The sequence below is a fragment of the Schistocerca gregaria genome, chromosome 2 (assembly GCF_023897955.1).
Source record: "Schistocerca gregaria isolate iqSchGreg1 chromosome 2, iqSchGreg1.2, whole genome shotgun sequence".
In the NCBI taxonomy this organism is placed as follows: Eukaryota; Metazoa; Arthropoda; class Insecta; order Orthoptera; family Acrididae; genus Schistocerca; species Schistocerca gregaria.
The window spans coordinates 545,609,926-545,627,289 of NC_064921.1; the positions used below are offsets into that span (position 1 = coordinate 545,609,926).

Sequence of the window (17,364 nt, forward strand, 5' to 3'; positions counted from 1 at the left end):
GCAATAACTCTTCCTGTTATGATCATTTTTTAACTGAAGTATTAATATCTTGTGCTCACTTGGTAATGTGAACCCTCCCACCATCCCCACCCCTGTCCATTCTGGTTTAACTTCTCCAATTCTAAATTAGTTCCCCATTCAGTTTTCCAGAGTGCCATGGGGGAGAAGATCGCCATGAGAAACAGGTGTGAAGCAAAAGTCTGAATGTGGCAAGGAAGCTAGAAAATCTGGAAACAGAAATGAAAGGCTCAGTCTAGATGTGGCAGGATTCAGTGAAGTGAAATAGTGATGTGAAATGGATAGAAGACAAGGATTTGTTGTCAGATGACTATATGGTGGTATCAACAACAACAAAAAATGGCTTAGTAGGAATTGGATTTGACATGAATAGGAAGGTAAGGGAAAGAGAAAATTGGTGTGAACAGTTCAGCAATAGGATTATTCACATCACAATCTACAGCAACCAATGCTGATAATTGTGGTTCAGTTGTACGTGCTAATGACACAAGCAGAAGCTGAAGAGAGATAAAAATGAGTCTAATTATGGAGGCACTGAAGGGGTAACTCAGTATGTAAAGAGGGAGAAAATCTAATACTCATGAGGGATTGGAACACCATATCATGGTACAGAACAGAAGGCAGAGTCATAGGATTCTATGAAGTCAGTAACAGGAATAAGAAAGGAGAAAGAGGCTTCTTGTGTTCTATAATAAATTTCAGATAGTAATAGCAAATAACCTTTTTTAGAATCAAAAGGGGAGTAGGTACACTTTGAAGGGTCATGGAAACATGAGTCTATTCTCAATGGAATACACCATGGTGAGATGGAAATCTGAAACTGTATATATGTCATTGTAAGGTATACCCAGGGGCAGTTAAAAACACAGGTCACAAGTCAATAATGATGAAGAGTAGGTTGAAGTTTAAGAGAACTATTAGGAGGAATCAATGTTTAAAGAAGTGAAATACTGAAATATTGAGGAATGATGACATATGTTTGATGCTCTCTGGAGACAGTGAACACCATAGTGGACAATTCAGTTGAAGAGGAATGGACATTCCTAAAAAGAACCACAATAGTTAGGCAGACAAATAAAGGTACAAGGAGGGTAACTGCAGTTAATACTCAAACAGACCGACAGAAAAGGAAGTAAAAAAATGTTCCGCAAAAGATTGGAATACAACAATATAAGTGACTTAGGACCAGATTCAATTGGAAGTACAGGGAAGATAAAGAAAATGGCTACAGAAAAATGATTAAGAATTAAAAATGAAATGGCTGTCAGAAGGACAGATCCAGCCTACATAAAAGTAAAAATAATGTTCATTGAAAGTAAAGGCATAGGTGCCAACATTAAGAGTGCAAAATGAATTCCACTGTGTAAATACAGAGGAGAGAGCAGATAGGTAGAAAGAGTACACTGAAATATTCTACAAATGGGAGGAACTGTCTACTGGCATGACAGAAGAACTGGGTGTTGATTTGGAAGCCATAACTTCTTTAGTCATTAAAGGAAGTGAGGAATTGACAATTAAGTGGTTTCTCAAGTTAGTGTGTAGTAACTATGAGACTGGAGAAATAACACTATACTCTCTTAAGAATATCATTTACAAATTCCCAAAGATAACAAAGTCAAAAAAATATGAGAACTATTGGACAGTCAGCTTAACAACTCATAAATCCAAGTTGCTGAAAAAATATGCAGAAGAATTGAAAAAAACTGAAGATCTGTTAGATGATGAAAGTTGCAGTGGAAAACAGCTAATATGCAACATGTATATGAGCATGAGGAAGGAATGCAGTCTTACTCCCTTCTGTTCAACTTGTGTATCTTGACACAAATAAAAGAAAGATCCAGTAATAAAATTAAAGTTCAGAATAAATTTCAGTGGCAACTTCTGCCACAGAATGTGTCAGGACGACCAAATATAGGGGGGAGAGGTAGAAGGCACCATATTAAGACTCGTCCAAGCTTTCCAAGTGATTTATTGTTTCCAACTACAGTGCCCCCATTTCTCTCGATCTGCGTCACTGGGTCCCGCAATGCTGAGAACACAACTTCGTTATCTGCAAAACGGCTTGGTGTGGAATGGCTGCCTCAGTAACACGTGCACACCATGTGTGTTGGCCTTATATGCCAGTGGAGTTGCAGCATTGTCAGGATGCCAGCAGTCAACTCACAGGGCTGCATTGCTGCCGACTCAGCGCCGGTCAGTGTGAGCCACAGGTGGCCAGCTGCATGCTTCTCGCTGGTGTGGCTGAGATCGTGGTAACAACAAGCCCCCTTGATCCAGCGTCCAAATCTGCAGCCCTCACCTTGGGATGCTCCAGCATGTGTTGGAACTTAGAACAACTGCCCATGGTAGCGAGTTGTAGAGTGGCCCACCATTGGCTGGCTAGGGACCCTGTGTCAGCCTCAGAGGGTCAGACCAGCAACCCGCTGTGGACTGTTATGCTGGCACCCCATCTGCTGCTACATGTAGCTGGTGGTGTGATAAGCCCCACCATCCAGGAGAGCTGCCACAGTTGAATGAATCTTGTTAGAAACCCGCACTACTTATATGCGTCTGTGCACCTCTGCATATGCGCCACTTCGCGTCATGTACTCATACAACACTAGATTGGCCAGTGGGCTCCTTCAGCCTGTGACTTGTGACATAGAAAACCGCTACATACACTCTTTCAGCAATTTGATGGCCCTGTGGTGTCTATTCTACTTCACAACTGTTGGTATACGTAACTCACTGCAATCTGGCTTGCACCTGGCTGTAACTTGTGCTCAGAATATTGCAAAAAACTATCTTTACCTATCCTAAATGGTGGTGCCACTACATAATGGATATCAGTGATATGATCTGTTGATGACATTGCTAATCTCAGTGAAAGTAAGGAAGAATGTGAATGGAGCGAACAATCTAATTTGCAAAGAATACAGATTGGAAGTAAATGAAAGAAAGGAAAAAGTAATGAGGAACAAGATTAATGATTAACTTATCATGAAAAATAAGAGTCACATTGTAGATGAAGCAAAGGAATTCTTTTATCTTGGAAGCAAAATAATGTATAACAAATGAAGCAAAGTGGGTATAAAAAGAAGACGAACACAGGCAAAAAGTGTATTTATCATCAAAAGATGTGTACTAGTATCAAACATAGACTTTAATTTCAGAGGCTGTATACCTGGGGCACAACTTTGTATAGAATTGAATCATGGCCTGTATAAAAACCAGAAAATAAGAGAACTGAATCTGTGAGGTGCGGTGTTACAGACAGGTACTGAAAATTAATTTAATGATAAAAAGCTCCTGCACAGAATTGCCCAGAAAAGAAATAACTGAGGATCAAACAATGGGAAACTCAGGATGAAACAAAAACAATATGAAAAGGGTGGATTTCTACTCGCCTTTGTGGTGAGGCATTGAATCGCAGACAAGCACAATGAGAATGCTAGATATATTCAGCTATTCGGCAAAGTCCTTCATCAGACATAGAAAATTCACAAATTCACACAAGCAGAACTGATACAAATGGCCACTGTCATCTCCAGATGCTAAGTACTGATTGCAGCTGCATCTGAGGTGAGCAGCAATTTTTTTTCTCAGGTGGGTAAAGGGCACAGAAGAGGCGTGGAGCAGGGAAGGGGTGGGATAGCAGGGTAAGGCTAGAGGAAGAGGCTAGTGCTGGCTGTGGGAACATGCAAGGACGTGTTAGGGACAAGATATGTCTACTAGTTGCAGCACTGGGAGGCTGTGCTGGGAAAAAGGGGGAGGGAGAGGGGAGAAGAAAGGAGAGGACAGAAGTAGAGAAGAGGAAAGGACTTGTAGGTGCATTGGCAGGATAGAAGACACATGTGTATTATAGTGGAGCTGGGAAGGGGTGGAGGATAGGGACCAATGAAAGTTGAGGTCAGGGTTTACAGGAACAAAGGATATGTTGCAGAGAAAAAGTCCCACCTGTACCATTCAGAAATGCTGGTACTGTTGGGAAGAATCCAGATGGCACAGGTGTGAAACAGTCATTGATGTCAATCACATCAAGTTGGGCAGCAGGCTCAGCAACTGGATGATCCAGCCATCTCTTGACTTCAGTTTCATCATGGCCATTCATGCAGCCAGACAGTTTTTTAGCTGTCATGCTCATATAGAAAGCATCACAGTGGCTGTAGCTGAATTGGTAGATCATATGGCTGCTTTTACACATGGTGCTAGGATATGGCAGAGAATGTGATTAATCAGTGCTAGCCCTTTGTAGTATTGAGTCATGAAGGAGGTCCTTTTTGGTGAACAGAGGTCCTTTTTGTGACCAGATGGTGGGTATGTGGGGGATGGTAGGTGACTGTGGAGACAAGGCACGGAATATCTGTTTCTGGACAAGGTGAGGAGAGTAGTTTCACTCTGTGAAGGCCTCAGTGGGACCCTGGGCATGTTTGAGAGGTGCTGCACATCACTACAAATGTTTTGACCATGGGTGGCTAGACTGTACGAAAGCAAATTCTAGTGTGGAATGGGTGGCAGCTGTCAAACCACTAGCTTACTTCCAATCCCCTAGCCTTACCCCCCACCCAATACAGCCCCCCCCCCCTCCCCACTGCTAGCATCCCTATCGTGTCCCTCCCACATCTCTGCATGCTCTCACAGGTAGCACTAGCATCTTTCCCCACCCCTAACCCATCATCCTTCTCCTTCCTTGCCCTACACCTATTCTGTGGCCCCACTAGCCATCCCAGCAAATATTGCTGCTGACCTCATATGCAGTCACAGCCAGACCTTGCAACAAGGAGAAAATTGTGGCCGTGTGTGTGTGTGTGTGTGTGTGTGTGTGTGTGTGTGTGTGTGTGTGTGTGTGAGTTGTGATTGTGTGACCATGTGTATTTTTTCTGCAGCTGATGAAGGATTCACTCATATAGCTGCATATATCTAACATTCTTTTTCATTGTGCCTGTCTGTGACTCTGTGTCTCCTCTATATGGTGATTAGCAATCTACATTTTGCATATTGTTGTAAATAGCTGAGGATGTTGAATATTCTCTTCAGAGATGAAGGAACTGCCACAAGATACTAAATCAAGGTGGGAACATAAGTGATTTACCTGGGAGATAGCAGGACTTGTCAAGAACTGTAATATTTATTGACGACACTAGTTTGCATATAAAGGATCCAACATATTTATAACAGACAGCCAAAAGAACAATGGAACAGACTTACAACTGGGTCACAGCAATCAGTTTATCCTTTAATTTTACAAACACTCATAGTATGCAGTTCGAAATAAATTGAAGTGACTTACAAGTAACAAGAGTATATGTCAGTAGGCATTTTCTGAATGAGGCTTCATTGGCATTCAGATAATTAAAGTTGCAGCAGTATATGGATAAGTTAGCAAAAAAGCATAGTTCTACCTGATTTACACTTAGAAATCCCACTCATGGAGTTGTCCTTCAGACAAAATTAGTATCATATTTTGTTTACTTTTATTCATTACTGTCTTGTGGCACAACTAACCACAACAATGCATAAGTGAAAAAAGTAGTCAACCATACAGTAAGAATAATGCATAAAGTAGGAAACTGAACATCTAGAATATACCTCTTTAGGGGGCCTAGAAACTTGTACAATTATGTGCCCAGTACCTATAGTTCCTAGTGGTAAGGCCACTCACCCCCGAGGGCAAGAGGGACCATGGGCCCTCAAGCTCTCAGGGAAAGGAAAAGAAATAGTGCAGTCAGGTGTTTTTCTTTCAACAACATGTACTCTTCTTTCTAGAGTATAAGTAATATGGCCTAGGATTTTAGTAACAGTATAAAGCTTTTAATAGGGTCATAACAAACTTTTTGTGTCTACTTACAACTTGCCATTTGTCTTTCATAATATTAAAAATACTCCATATCCACAGGTCTTGCCCCCTCCCCCCAATCCTACAACTATCATATGAGTGCCCTTGCTTTAATGGTATTTGAGATTAACAAGAATGAATTTAGCATAAACTGTGTAACTCACAACTACAACACTAGGAATAGAAATGGTATTTGAGATTAACAAGGATGAATTTAACATAAACTGTGTAACTCACAACTACAACACTAGGAATAAAAATTATTTGCATAAAGACTGTGCATCCCTGTCTACGATTCAGAGCTGAATTTTATATTCTGGTGCTCAGTTCTATCACAGGTAGCACATAGGCAAGAGACAGGAAATAAAATGATCCCAGTTATCCAAAGAAAAACTGAAAGTTTACCTTACTTTTCATGGTTTTTATAATACACTCCTGGAAATGGAAAAAAGAACACATTGACACCGGTGTGTCAGACCCACCATACTTGCTCCGGACACTGCGAGAGGACTGTACAAGCAATGATCACACGCACGGCACAGCGGACACACCAGGAACCGTGGTGTTGGCTGTCGAATGGCGCTAGCTGCGCAGCATTTGTGCACCGCCGCCGTCAGTGTCAGCCAGTTTGCCGTGGCATACGGAGCTCCATCGCAGTCTTTAACACTGGTAGCATGTCGCGACAGCGTGGACGTGAACCGTATGTGCGGTTGACGGACTTTGAGCGAGGGCGTATAGTGGGCATGCGGGAGGCCGGGTGGACGTACCGCCGAATTGCTCAACACGTGGGGCGTGAGATCTCCACAGTACATCGATGTTGTCGCCAGTGGTGGGCGGAAGGTGCACGTGCCCGTCGACCTGGGACCGGACCGCAGCGACGCACGGATGCACGCCAAGACCGTAGGATCCTACGCAGTGCCGTAGGGGACTGAACCGCCACTTCCCAGCAAATTAGGGACACTGTTGCTCCTGGGGTATCAGCGAGGACCATTCGCAACCGTCTCCATGAAGCTGGGCTACGGTCCTGCACACCGTTACGCCGTCTTCCGCTCACGCCCCAACATCGTGCAGCCCGCTTCCAGTGGTGTCGCGACAGGCGTGAATGGAGGGATGAATGGAGACGTGTCGTCTTCAGCGATGAGAGTCGCTTCTGCCTTGGTGCCAATGATGGTCGTATGCGTGTTTGGCGCCGTGCAGGTGAGCGCCACAATCAGGACTGCATACGACCGAGGCACACAGGGCCAACAGCCGGCATCATCGTGTGGGGAGCGATCTCCTACACTGGCCGTACACCTCTGGTGATCGTCGAGGGGACACTGAATAGTGCATGGTACATCCAAACCATCATCGAACCCATCGTTCTACCATTCCTAGACCGGCAAGGGAACTTGCTGTTCCAACAGGACAATGCACGTCCGCATGTATCCCGTGCCACCCAACGTGCTCTAGAAGGTGTAAGTCAACTACCCTGGCCAGCAAGATCTCCGGATCTGTCCCCCATTGAGCATGTTTGGGACTGGATGAAGCGTCGTCTCACGCGGTCTGCACGTCCAGCACGAACGCTGGTCCAACTGAGGCGCCAGGTGGAAATGGCATGGCAAGCCGTTCCACAGGACTACATCCAGCATCTCTACGATCGTCTCCATGGGAGAATAGCAGCCTGCATTGCTGCGAAAGGTGGATATACACTGTACTAGTGCCGACATTGTGCATGCTCTGTTGCCTGTGTCTATGTGCCTGTGGTTCTGTCAGTGTGATCATGTGATGTATCTGACCCCAGGAATGTGTCAACAAAGTTTCCCCTTCCTGGGACAATGAATTCACGGTGTTCTCATTTCAATTTCCAGGAGTGTATATCAGAATATTTAGGAATAAGAATGTAAATTACACCTAACTATAACATTTGTTTTAGACAATTTTTAATTTTGCCAGTACATAGAGGGCTGATGGTGTTGTGTGGATAATTGCATAAATGCAACAATGTACTGTAATAGGAAGAGCAATGACTTTTCACTTCTAACATACATATGCAAATTTAAAGTACTCTGGAAGTAATATCAGAGCAGCTCATAAATACCAAGAGTTCAGGTGGAGAACCAGTGCTAAGAAAAGAAGGAAAAGCTGAAATGTGAAAGGAATATATAAAGAGGCCTTACAACAGAAATTCACTTGAAGGCAAGATTCCCTAGCAATTATTGATACCCTTGGGAGAGCCAACCATGACAAAACTATTCCACCTGCTATGCAAGATATGAGACTTCCAAAACTGCCTCTGACTTCAAAAATAATTCCAATTCCACAGAAGGCACATGCTGACAGGTGTGAAAATTACTGAACCACCAGTTTTATAAGTTATGATCACAAAATACTAACACACTTTATTAGCAGAAGTATGGAAATATCTTTAGAAGCTGACCTTTGTGATGATCACTATGGATTCTGAAGAAATGTATGAACATGTCAGACGATACTGACCCTACAACTTATCTTAGAAGATAAGTTAAAGAAAGGGAAACCTATGCCCATAGCATTAATAGATTTAAAGGGTCAGTTAGTTATGTGTTCCATTGATCAATTCTGAATTATTCTTTTGTCAAAATGATGAGGGAAGAGTCAGTTTATAGGATACATATACACGATTAGTACTGATGTTAATGAACACATTATTTTTTATCCTACCCAAGCAACTAAACTTAAACACAAGTAAGTTTTCTTAATAGAAAGAAGTTGTCCAAGAGAAATGATTTTAGGTTAGATTTACAATTTGCAGCTTTAATAATAGATACTAAAGGTCATTTTTTGCACTAAGTGTTTTTGTTATGCACCTCACTAACCTTCTCCAATTGCGATAGATTATTTATGACAAATTTCATTAGCATATATGTGTGTTGCGGCAATGGAGTTAAAATGTCTAGCTCCTTGAAAAGGTATGTATATGATGTCCACAGGTGAACACCACATATTATTCTTGCAGCTCACTTTTGTGCAATCAATACTTTCTTTCTAAGTTCTGACTTACCCCAGAAAATTATTTTATAAGGCATTACTGAGTGGTAATATGCCAAATATGTTGTTTTTTTTGGGGGGGGGGGGGATTGGGTAATTTGTTTGTCTCCAGGATTAGCAATCGTATGAAGAGCAAAATTAGATGGGCTTAATTTTGGAGAGGCTCAGTAACATGCTTCTTCCCATTCAAATTTTCATCAATATGTAAATCAAAAATTGGAACATTCTGCCCTATTTACTGTCTTCTACTCATGTTCTATACCAATCATTGTTCTGCCTATATTTGTTGTGTAGATATGAATATAGTGTGTGTTTTCATAATTTACGGATAATCCATTTTCAGAACTATTTAATAATTCCTTAGAAAACATAATTTACAATATCTTCAGATGTTTTCTCTCTCACACGGGATTTATTATAACATTAGAATTGTCTATAAGAAGTACCAATTCTTCTTGTTGAATGTTAATTGGAGGCTCGTTCGTATGCAGAAGAAATAGGAGTGGACCCAAAATTGAACCCTGTGGGATTCCTTTGTGATTTCTCCAAAATCACTAAAATTTTCTACTCTTTCAACATTGTTTGGATTGTTCAGCACAACTTTTTGCATCCTTTTGTTAAGTATGATTCACTTGTATAAAAACTGAGTTTTTTTTAAGAGAGTACACAATTGAATCCCTTGCAAACATCACAAAAACTAACAACTGGTGATATTTTATTATTTAAGGCTTGTACTGGCATTATTTTGAACTTTTCATATTGTTGATTGGAATACTCTCTTTGAAATACTGAAGGTAGCAGGGGTGAAATACAGTGAACAAAAAGTTATTTGCAACTTATACAGAAATCAGACTCCTGTTATAAGAGTCAAAGGACATGAAAGGGAGCAGTACTTAAGAAGGGAGTGAGACAGTGTTGTAGCCTATCCCAGTGTTATTCGATCTGCATAGTGAACTAGCAGTAAAGGAAACTGAAGAAAAATTAGAGATGGAATTAAGGTTCTGGGAGAAGAAACAAAAACCTTGATGTTGTAATTCTGTTAGAGGTAGCTGAGGACTTGGAAAAGCAGTTAAACAGAATGGATATTGTCATGAAAGGAGGCTATAAAATGACCATTAGAATTAGTAAATGAGTTTTGCTATTTGGGCAGTAAAATAAATGATGATGGCTAATGCACAGAGGATGCAGACTGGCTGTAGCAAGAAAAGGATTTCTGAAAAAGAGTAATTTGTTAACATATAATATAAATTTAAGTGTTGGCAAGTCTTTACTGAAGGTATTTGATTGAAGTGTGGCCTTGTATGGAAGTGAAATGTGGAAAATTAGCAGTTCAGACAAGAATATAACAGATAGGACATAAAGTACACTATTTACCCATGAATGAACAAATGAGTGATCATGACCAGATTGTTAGTACTTAACATATAGGACATTCCATCTCTGGGTACTTCACAAGAGAAGTACCATGAGTATCATGATTTAAGTTAAACTGTAGATGCTAGTGTGAAACATAAATTCTCTGTTGAACTGGTAAAACATGGTTCACACTGGTACATACCCGTGGAAAGGAATAGATTTTTCAGAAACATTACACAGTGTGTTGAATTAAGCAAAACTATTTAAAAACGTGTTTCACATCTCCATCCATATTAGATGAATTATACAAAGCTATTTAAATACATCTTTCAGAAGATATAACAAGATGAAAATTTGGTAAGAGAAATAATTGAAACCAAAGGTTACAGTGAAAATGTGTTTAATTCATTAGACAAAAGTTGCAGGCAACTGGCATATTTTGTGATCTGTCAAAGGCATTTGACTGTGTAAATCACAATATCCTTTTAAATAAATTAGAATATTATAGTGTAACAGGAAATGCTGCAAAATGGTTCAAATCTTATATCTCTGACAGGAAACAAAGGGTGTTATTAGGAAAGAGACATGTATCACGCTATTAGGCATCATCCAACAGGGAACTAATTACATGTGGGGTCCCACAAGGTTCCATTTTGGGGCCCTTTCTTTTTCTTGTGTATATCAATGACCTTTCATCAGTAACATTACCAGATGCCAAGTTCGTTTTGTTTGCTGATAATACAAACATTGCAATAAATAGCAAATCAAGTGTAGTCTTAGAAAGATCAGCTAACAAAATATTTGTGGACATTAATCACTGGTTCCTAGACAATTCTTTGTCACTAAACTTTGAGAAAACACACTACATGCAGTTCAGAACTTGTAAGGTGTGTCCCACGAGTATACACCTAACATACGATGACAAGCAGATAAAAGAAGTGGACAGTGTTAAATTCTTGGGATTACAGCTTGATAATAAATTCAACTGGAAGGAGCACACCACAGAACTACAGAAGCATCTTAACAAATCTCTATTTGCAATGTGAATTGTGTCAGACATAGGGGATATACAAATGAAAAAGCTGGCATACTGTGCTTACTTTCATTCCATAATGTCATATGGGATTATTTTTTGGGGTAATTCATCAAGCCAAGCTAAAGTTTTCTGGGAACAAAAAACGTGAAGTAAGAGTTATATGTGGTGTGAACTCAAGAACATCCTGCAGAAGCCTGTTTAGGGAACTAGGGACACTAACTACTGCTTCCCGATATATTTTCTCCTTAATGAAGTTTGTTATTAAAAATATATCCCTTTTGAAACCAACAGCTCAGTTCATGGAATCAATACTAGAAATAGGAATAAACTTCACAAGGATTTATAGTCACTTAGTCTCATACAAAAAGGTGTGCATTATTCAGGAACACATATTTTCAATAACTTGCCAACAGCCATAAAAAGCTTAACAACCAATGAAACTCAGTTTAAGAGAAACCTAAAGGATTTATTGGTGGCCAACTCCTTCTACTCCATTGATGAAGTTCTCAGTAAAAACAACTAGCATAACTTCTGCACAATTTCAGTGCCGTAATGTGTTCATTGTAAATATATGTGTGTGTGTGTGTGTGTAAGTACAATCTAACTTGTGCACCATTTCTCTGCAGTAATGTGCTCATTGTATTATAGTAGTTGTATTACACATTTATTACATTATAAATAAATAAATAAAAACATTTTTATTTTAAATTCAGTGCATTAGTCTTTGTAAAATGACTCTTTCATATAGTGTTCATTAAAAAATGATGATCATTCCACTTGGGACCTGTGGAATGGTACATTAGTTTATTTGTTTCAGTTGTAAATATTGGTCATGTATTGTTGTTTTTCTAACACGTTCTACATCCTGGAGGACCTCCTCACTATGGATCAATTCGAATGAAAGTAAATCTAATCTAATCTAAAAAGAGAGCATGGCAAAGACAATACAGAAACTGGACCCTTCTTCTTCATTGTAGCTATCAATGATTTACCTAATAACACAGCCCACCCTGTCATATGTTATGCTGATGATAGAACACAACTTACCACACATCAGGACATTTCAGGTCTGAATAGTGTAACAAAAGAAATGCTTGATTAGGCTCTGGACTGGTTTGCAGCCATAAGCTCTAGTGCAATACTGATAAAACCCAACAACTTTTAATGGGAACATCGCATGAAGTAGGCAATAAGTCAGTAAAACTCTTAGGTATTTACAGTGACTCAAAACTCTGTTGGGAGGAACATGACAATCACTTATGTGAAAAAATATCCCTAGTGGAATACCTTATCTTGAAATTAAGGGAGATAGTAAGGTTGGAGTACCTTAGGGTGACATGCTTTGGGTTATTCCAATCACATTTTTAATATGGTCTGATTATATGGGGGCACTCTCTTCACATCAAGAATATCTCGAAATTACAAAAAAAAGTCTTACACATAATATGTAAAAGTGGTCATAGGGATCACTGTCACGCTCTTTTTTCCATACTCAGAATACTCACAATTATAAATTTATAAATTTATGTGTCTGTACTCTATATTAAAAATAATACTTCAGAATTTATTGCCTGAGGGGAAACGCATGAACACAACACCAGAGTTAAGGGTAATTTAAACATATCATGCCACAGATTAGAAAGAACAGGAAATTCCCAAATCGTAGAAACACTCAAAATTTTCAATAAACTGCCAATTCATGTTCAGTTTATGGATATAATTTTTTTAAATTAGGTTGTACAGCTGGCTGTCATATCATCTATTTTATAACATTAAACAATTCTTTGAGATTCCTGAGAATGATATTAGCATTTAAAAGTTTTCTGTAGTTTAACATATTATTGTGTGCTGTTGTTAGTCATGTGTAATTACATAGTATATACAGTACATAATACACTATGTAAAGGGTATACTATATACTATACAATATTATATTAGAGTGTAATTTATTGCATTAACTTTTAGAAACTATCCTGGTGTAATTTGGTACACTGACATGCTTTAAATGCATACTATAATATTTTGACACTAGTTTATTTTATTGTTGTGTATGTACTACTACATCCTGTGTGACGAAGCCAATATTATAAAATGATCCATGGTGAATAAAATTCTTGATTCTTGGTATGTTGACTGGACACCAGATTCCACCAGTTAAGATGGCAGATGACACATGAAGTAACAACAGAAAGAAAACTGCCCAAGCATAAATCATGCTGTTGTAGGTGAATGGATTAACAAGAAACATACATATTTAATAAGGAAAATAATCATGTTCTTGAATTAATTCTCAGTGAGTGGTATAAAGTGATTCAAGGTATCAAGAAAGGAAAGGTGTCTGAAATTATGGCATTTTACATACTCTCATACTGCTACATATCCCACAAGAATGGACCTAATTAGCCATTGGCAGACAGGTTTAGCTTTTATTGTAACATATTATTTGCCACTATCATTATTCAGTGAAAAAAAAAATAAAGTACTGAAGTTGTTATTTTCAGAATGGTACGTGCAGTTCCAGCATATCAACTGATTTGTTAGTGAAAACACAAACTAGTTCAATATAACTATCATCATGCACTTTAGAAATAGAAGATGGAAAGCCATGCTATATGTACACATGTGTACATATTGTACATCCTTAAAAAATGTGCAAGAAAACTCACTTTAATTTGAATAAATAAAATATGGAAGCAACAGACCTCTGATATTCAGATCAGAATTAAATTTTTTTTAGATAATACAGTCCTTGTGTTTTATACAAGTATGTGTCAAAATAATTCAGTTACATCCACTATACACAACACCACTTAGTAGAATTTTGCTACATCTTTTTGGTGTGTGAATTGTCTACGATGAAATAATGTAGGTCCACTGTGTCTTGTCAATAATGCTGTAACAGCATCACTTCAATAGTTTTAATTTCCAGTTTTAGTCTGTGTGGTTTTAATTTTATTACTCACTTATGAACTCATGTAAACATTGTCAACTCTGTTTCAGAACTGTATTATACAAATGTATGCATTGTATTTTACCATTAGTACCAGTTATACGTATAAATAACAAAATTTGTGTTAAACAAGAATGTGGAAAATCCCTGAAATTTATCACCTAAATATTGAGAACAGTGTTTTAAGTCTTACATTGGCTTACTGTTATGTCATTAATTACCATGTTAATTATTATTGTAATATTTATTCTGAGAACTCTTTGAATGAACAGATTTTTAATCATTTATAAATAAGGGAAGTTTTGATTCTCTTGATGTCCTAGACTGGTGTGTATAAATAAATATGTAAATTATCTACAGCAAATTTTTTTACCATAATAATTTCAGTATATGAACTTTTTCACTGTTTAATTATATCTTTTTAGGTCGTGTGAGTCTTTCCATCAGTGCAATGTCAACAGATGACAGTGAAAGGAAAGTGGATGAGGAATCTCTGAAAAATGCAAGAACATCGCAAGAACAAGCAGATCGAAACATTTAGTTGGTGAAGAAGAAATAATATAATACAAAAATATAATAAAAGGCAATTAAATAACTATTCCACTATATAATATTTTATTTTATTTAAATTTCTGTTTGCATGCAGTCATCCAATGATACTTTTGCAGCTGTCATATTATGTGCAAGGCTTATTATGTATATTTGTGAACAAAGGTTTAATACATACCATATTTAACTACAAAGTTTAATGCACAATAAGTACAACTTGGAATTCTGTCAGTGAATACACACATTTATTTATAAGAAAATGTTTTAATTTTGTTTTAAATGTGTGCCCAGTATGTGCTCTTAAGGATTGTGATGATTTGTTGTACTGCATTTTACCACTGAACTACTGCTTGTTACTTTTAATCTTATCCTCTGTCTGCAATAACTGTTCTTATTTCTTGTGTTGTGGTTCTGTACATCATAACATTTTGGTGTCTCACCCTGAAGGCTTACAACAAATGCCGGAAGTCTATGTTATATGCATAAAAGGAATATACAGTGAGACATTTATTTTTAATAAGAGCACATAACATGTCTCCCTGTCCCCCAGATCCTGCATCAAAGCATCTATAAGAACATCTTTAAGAAAATCTTGGACCATCCATAAGAAAATAATTGGCAAAATCTCATACACTGTAAAATTAGGAAGAGACAGTACAGCTCACCAGTGCTTACCTACGAAACAAAATTCCAGTACTGTTGACAGACACAATAAGAGTAGAAACAATCTACTTCTAGTTTATGGTGTTGTTAGTTCCTTCATCGAGGAAAAAAGAGGGATAGATTTCAGAAGACTGGGAAGGAAGCCCGTTCACTCAGGTCCCAGGATGTGAGGGACTGTCTTTGTGTGGGGACAAGGGAGAAGCACTGGGGTCTGAGTGACCTTTGCCTCCTTGCCTGCTTGATGGAATAACTAAGAGATCTCTAAGCTAGGAATAGATTATGTCTGCATTTATTGCATATATCAGCAGTGATTCAATTTTGGCTCCTGAAGATAAATTCTGCTCAGACATGGAAAATCCTAGTGCTCATACAGTTTGCTCCAGTGATTCCTCTTTTTTGGCACATCTAATTCTAGTATACTGACAGTTCAGATTTGGATTCCAAATTTTCATAAAATGACATCTGCCTCTACATCCTATCCATGGCCATTTAATGAATAGATAAACTGCATTGCTTGGTTGCCTAAGTGTTTCCTTGTTTACCTCTATGCGTTAAAACCAAAGATATAGTGAAAGGCAGGCCAAATGTTGTCTATTAAGATGCTGTAACAGGGTTACAGCAGGCTAGTATTGGGAAAGTGGTTCTTGGCTGGAGATTGGCAATGGAGTGGGTGAATCACTTGATAGAACACTATTGATGAACAGGAATAGGCAATGAACAAGCATGGTTCAGTACATCTGAAACAGGTTCAGTACATCTGAAACAGACAGACCCTGGTGGGTGATCCTTGGACCCTGGCATACTGGTACAGGGGTGTTGATGCAGGCATTTCCCACGTACAGAACCAGTACCCAGGCTACCACACCATACTACAAAATGCTGGCTGACATCTGTGATGTGGCAGTGGGGCAGCGAGGCAATATCCTTGCCACTGCATTGGACACTCAGGCAGGGGTCATTGATTCATGGCCCAGCAGAGGCAGCATCATAGATGTGGTGATGACCAACACAAGCTGTGCATCATGAGACAGACCAGCTGTGACGATCTGCTGACGAGCTGCTCCTGGTTGTTCAAATCCAATTTCCAAGTGGTGACAGTTGTGGAAGGTCTCCTGTATTGAAACTGTAGAGACATCTGGAGCAGGGTAGATGGCCTGGTGTGGCATAATTGGTGATCAGTTGATAATGGAGCAGAAGTCCGCATGACATTCCTCTCAAGACGTGCCAGCTGCAGAAGCCACATCTGCTGATATTGCTGAGACGGCAGGGAATTGGCCAGTAACTGCTGCCTGGTTTCAGTTTCTGGACTGCAGTCCCATCTGTTGGTGTTTGAGACATTACAATGTGATAAAATGCACAGACAAATTAAAAAGTTCTTGAAAACATAGAGGATGTTACAAGCAAATCCAAACAGCTTCTGATCTTGCTCACAGCAAGCCTGAGTCCATTTTAGGGCTGTCAACTGCGTGCACTACTATGAGGCTGAACAGACAAGAGACAACAATGAGATCCAATCCATAAAGTCTATGTGGCAGCGACTTGGCCAGAAAGCTAGGAGACAGTAGTTATCAATTAAAAATGCAAGGTCTGCTGCATACTTGGAGTATGACAGCTGAAGACTGGACACAGCAGCAAGTCACATACTGTTGACTACTGTTGAGCTCAGTGTAACATCGTGTAACTTCATTTGGGATATAATATAACAAACGTGGCTCCCCCATTCAAATATGTCAGAAGAAGACCCAAACTTGTTTTGGCTCCTGTGGAGAGAGGCTGTGATGTTCCACACATTCTTGACCATGATACGAAGTGGCGAAGCAAAGTCTGATCAGGAGCTAAGACTTCCTTTTATTTAATCTTGCTCATGTTATTATTTCAGCGTGCTTGCTAATCCCTTCGGAATGAACTCCTTTTTTTCAAAAGCTGCAGTTACTGCTGGAAGTTAAGAGTACAGATCCAACATCCAGTTCT

At 39.0% G+C, this 17,364-nt stretch overlaps 1 protein-coding gene across 1 annotated transcript in view; it reads left to right on the top strand.

The window, feature by feature from the left end:
* LOC126331737 (nose resistant to fluoxetine protein 6-like) overlaps positions 1-15,232 on the top strand; it is a 242,767-nt gene extending 227,535 nt beyond the window's left edge. Inside the window, exon 13 of the mRNA XM_049996518.1 lies at positions 14,607-15,232. Coding sequence (XP_049852475.1) covers positions 14,607-14,722 — 116 coding nt within the window. The 3' untranslated portion in view covers positions 14,723-15,232. The remainder of the gene's footprint in view (positions 1-14,606) is intronic.
* The last annotated feature ends 2,132 nt before the right edge of the window (positions 15,233-17,364 follow it).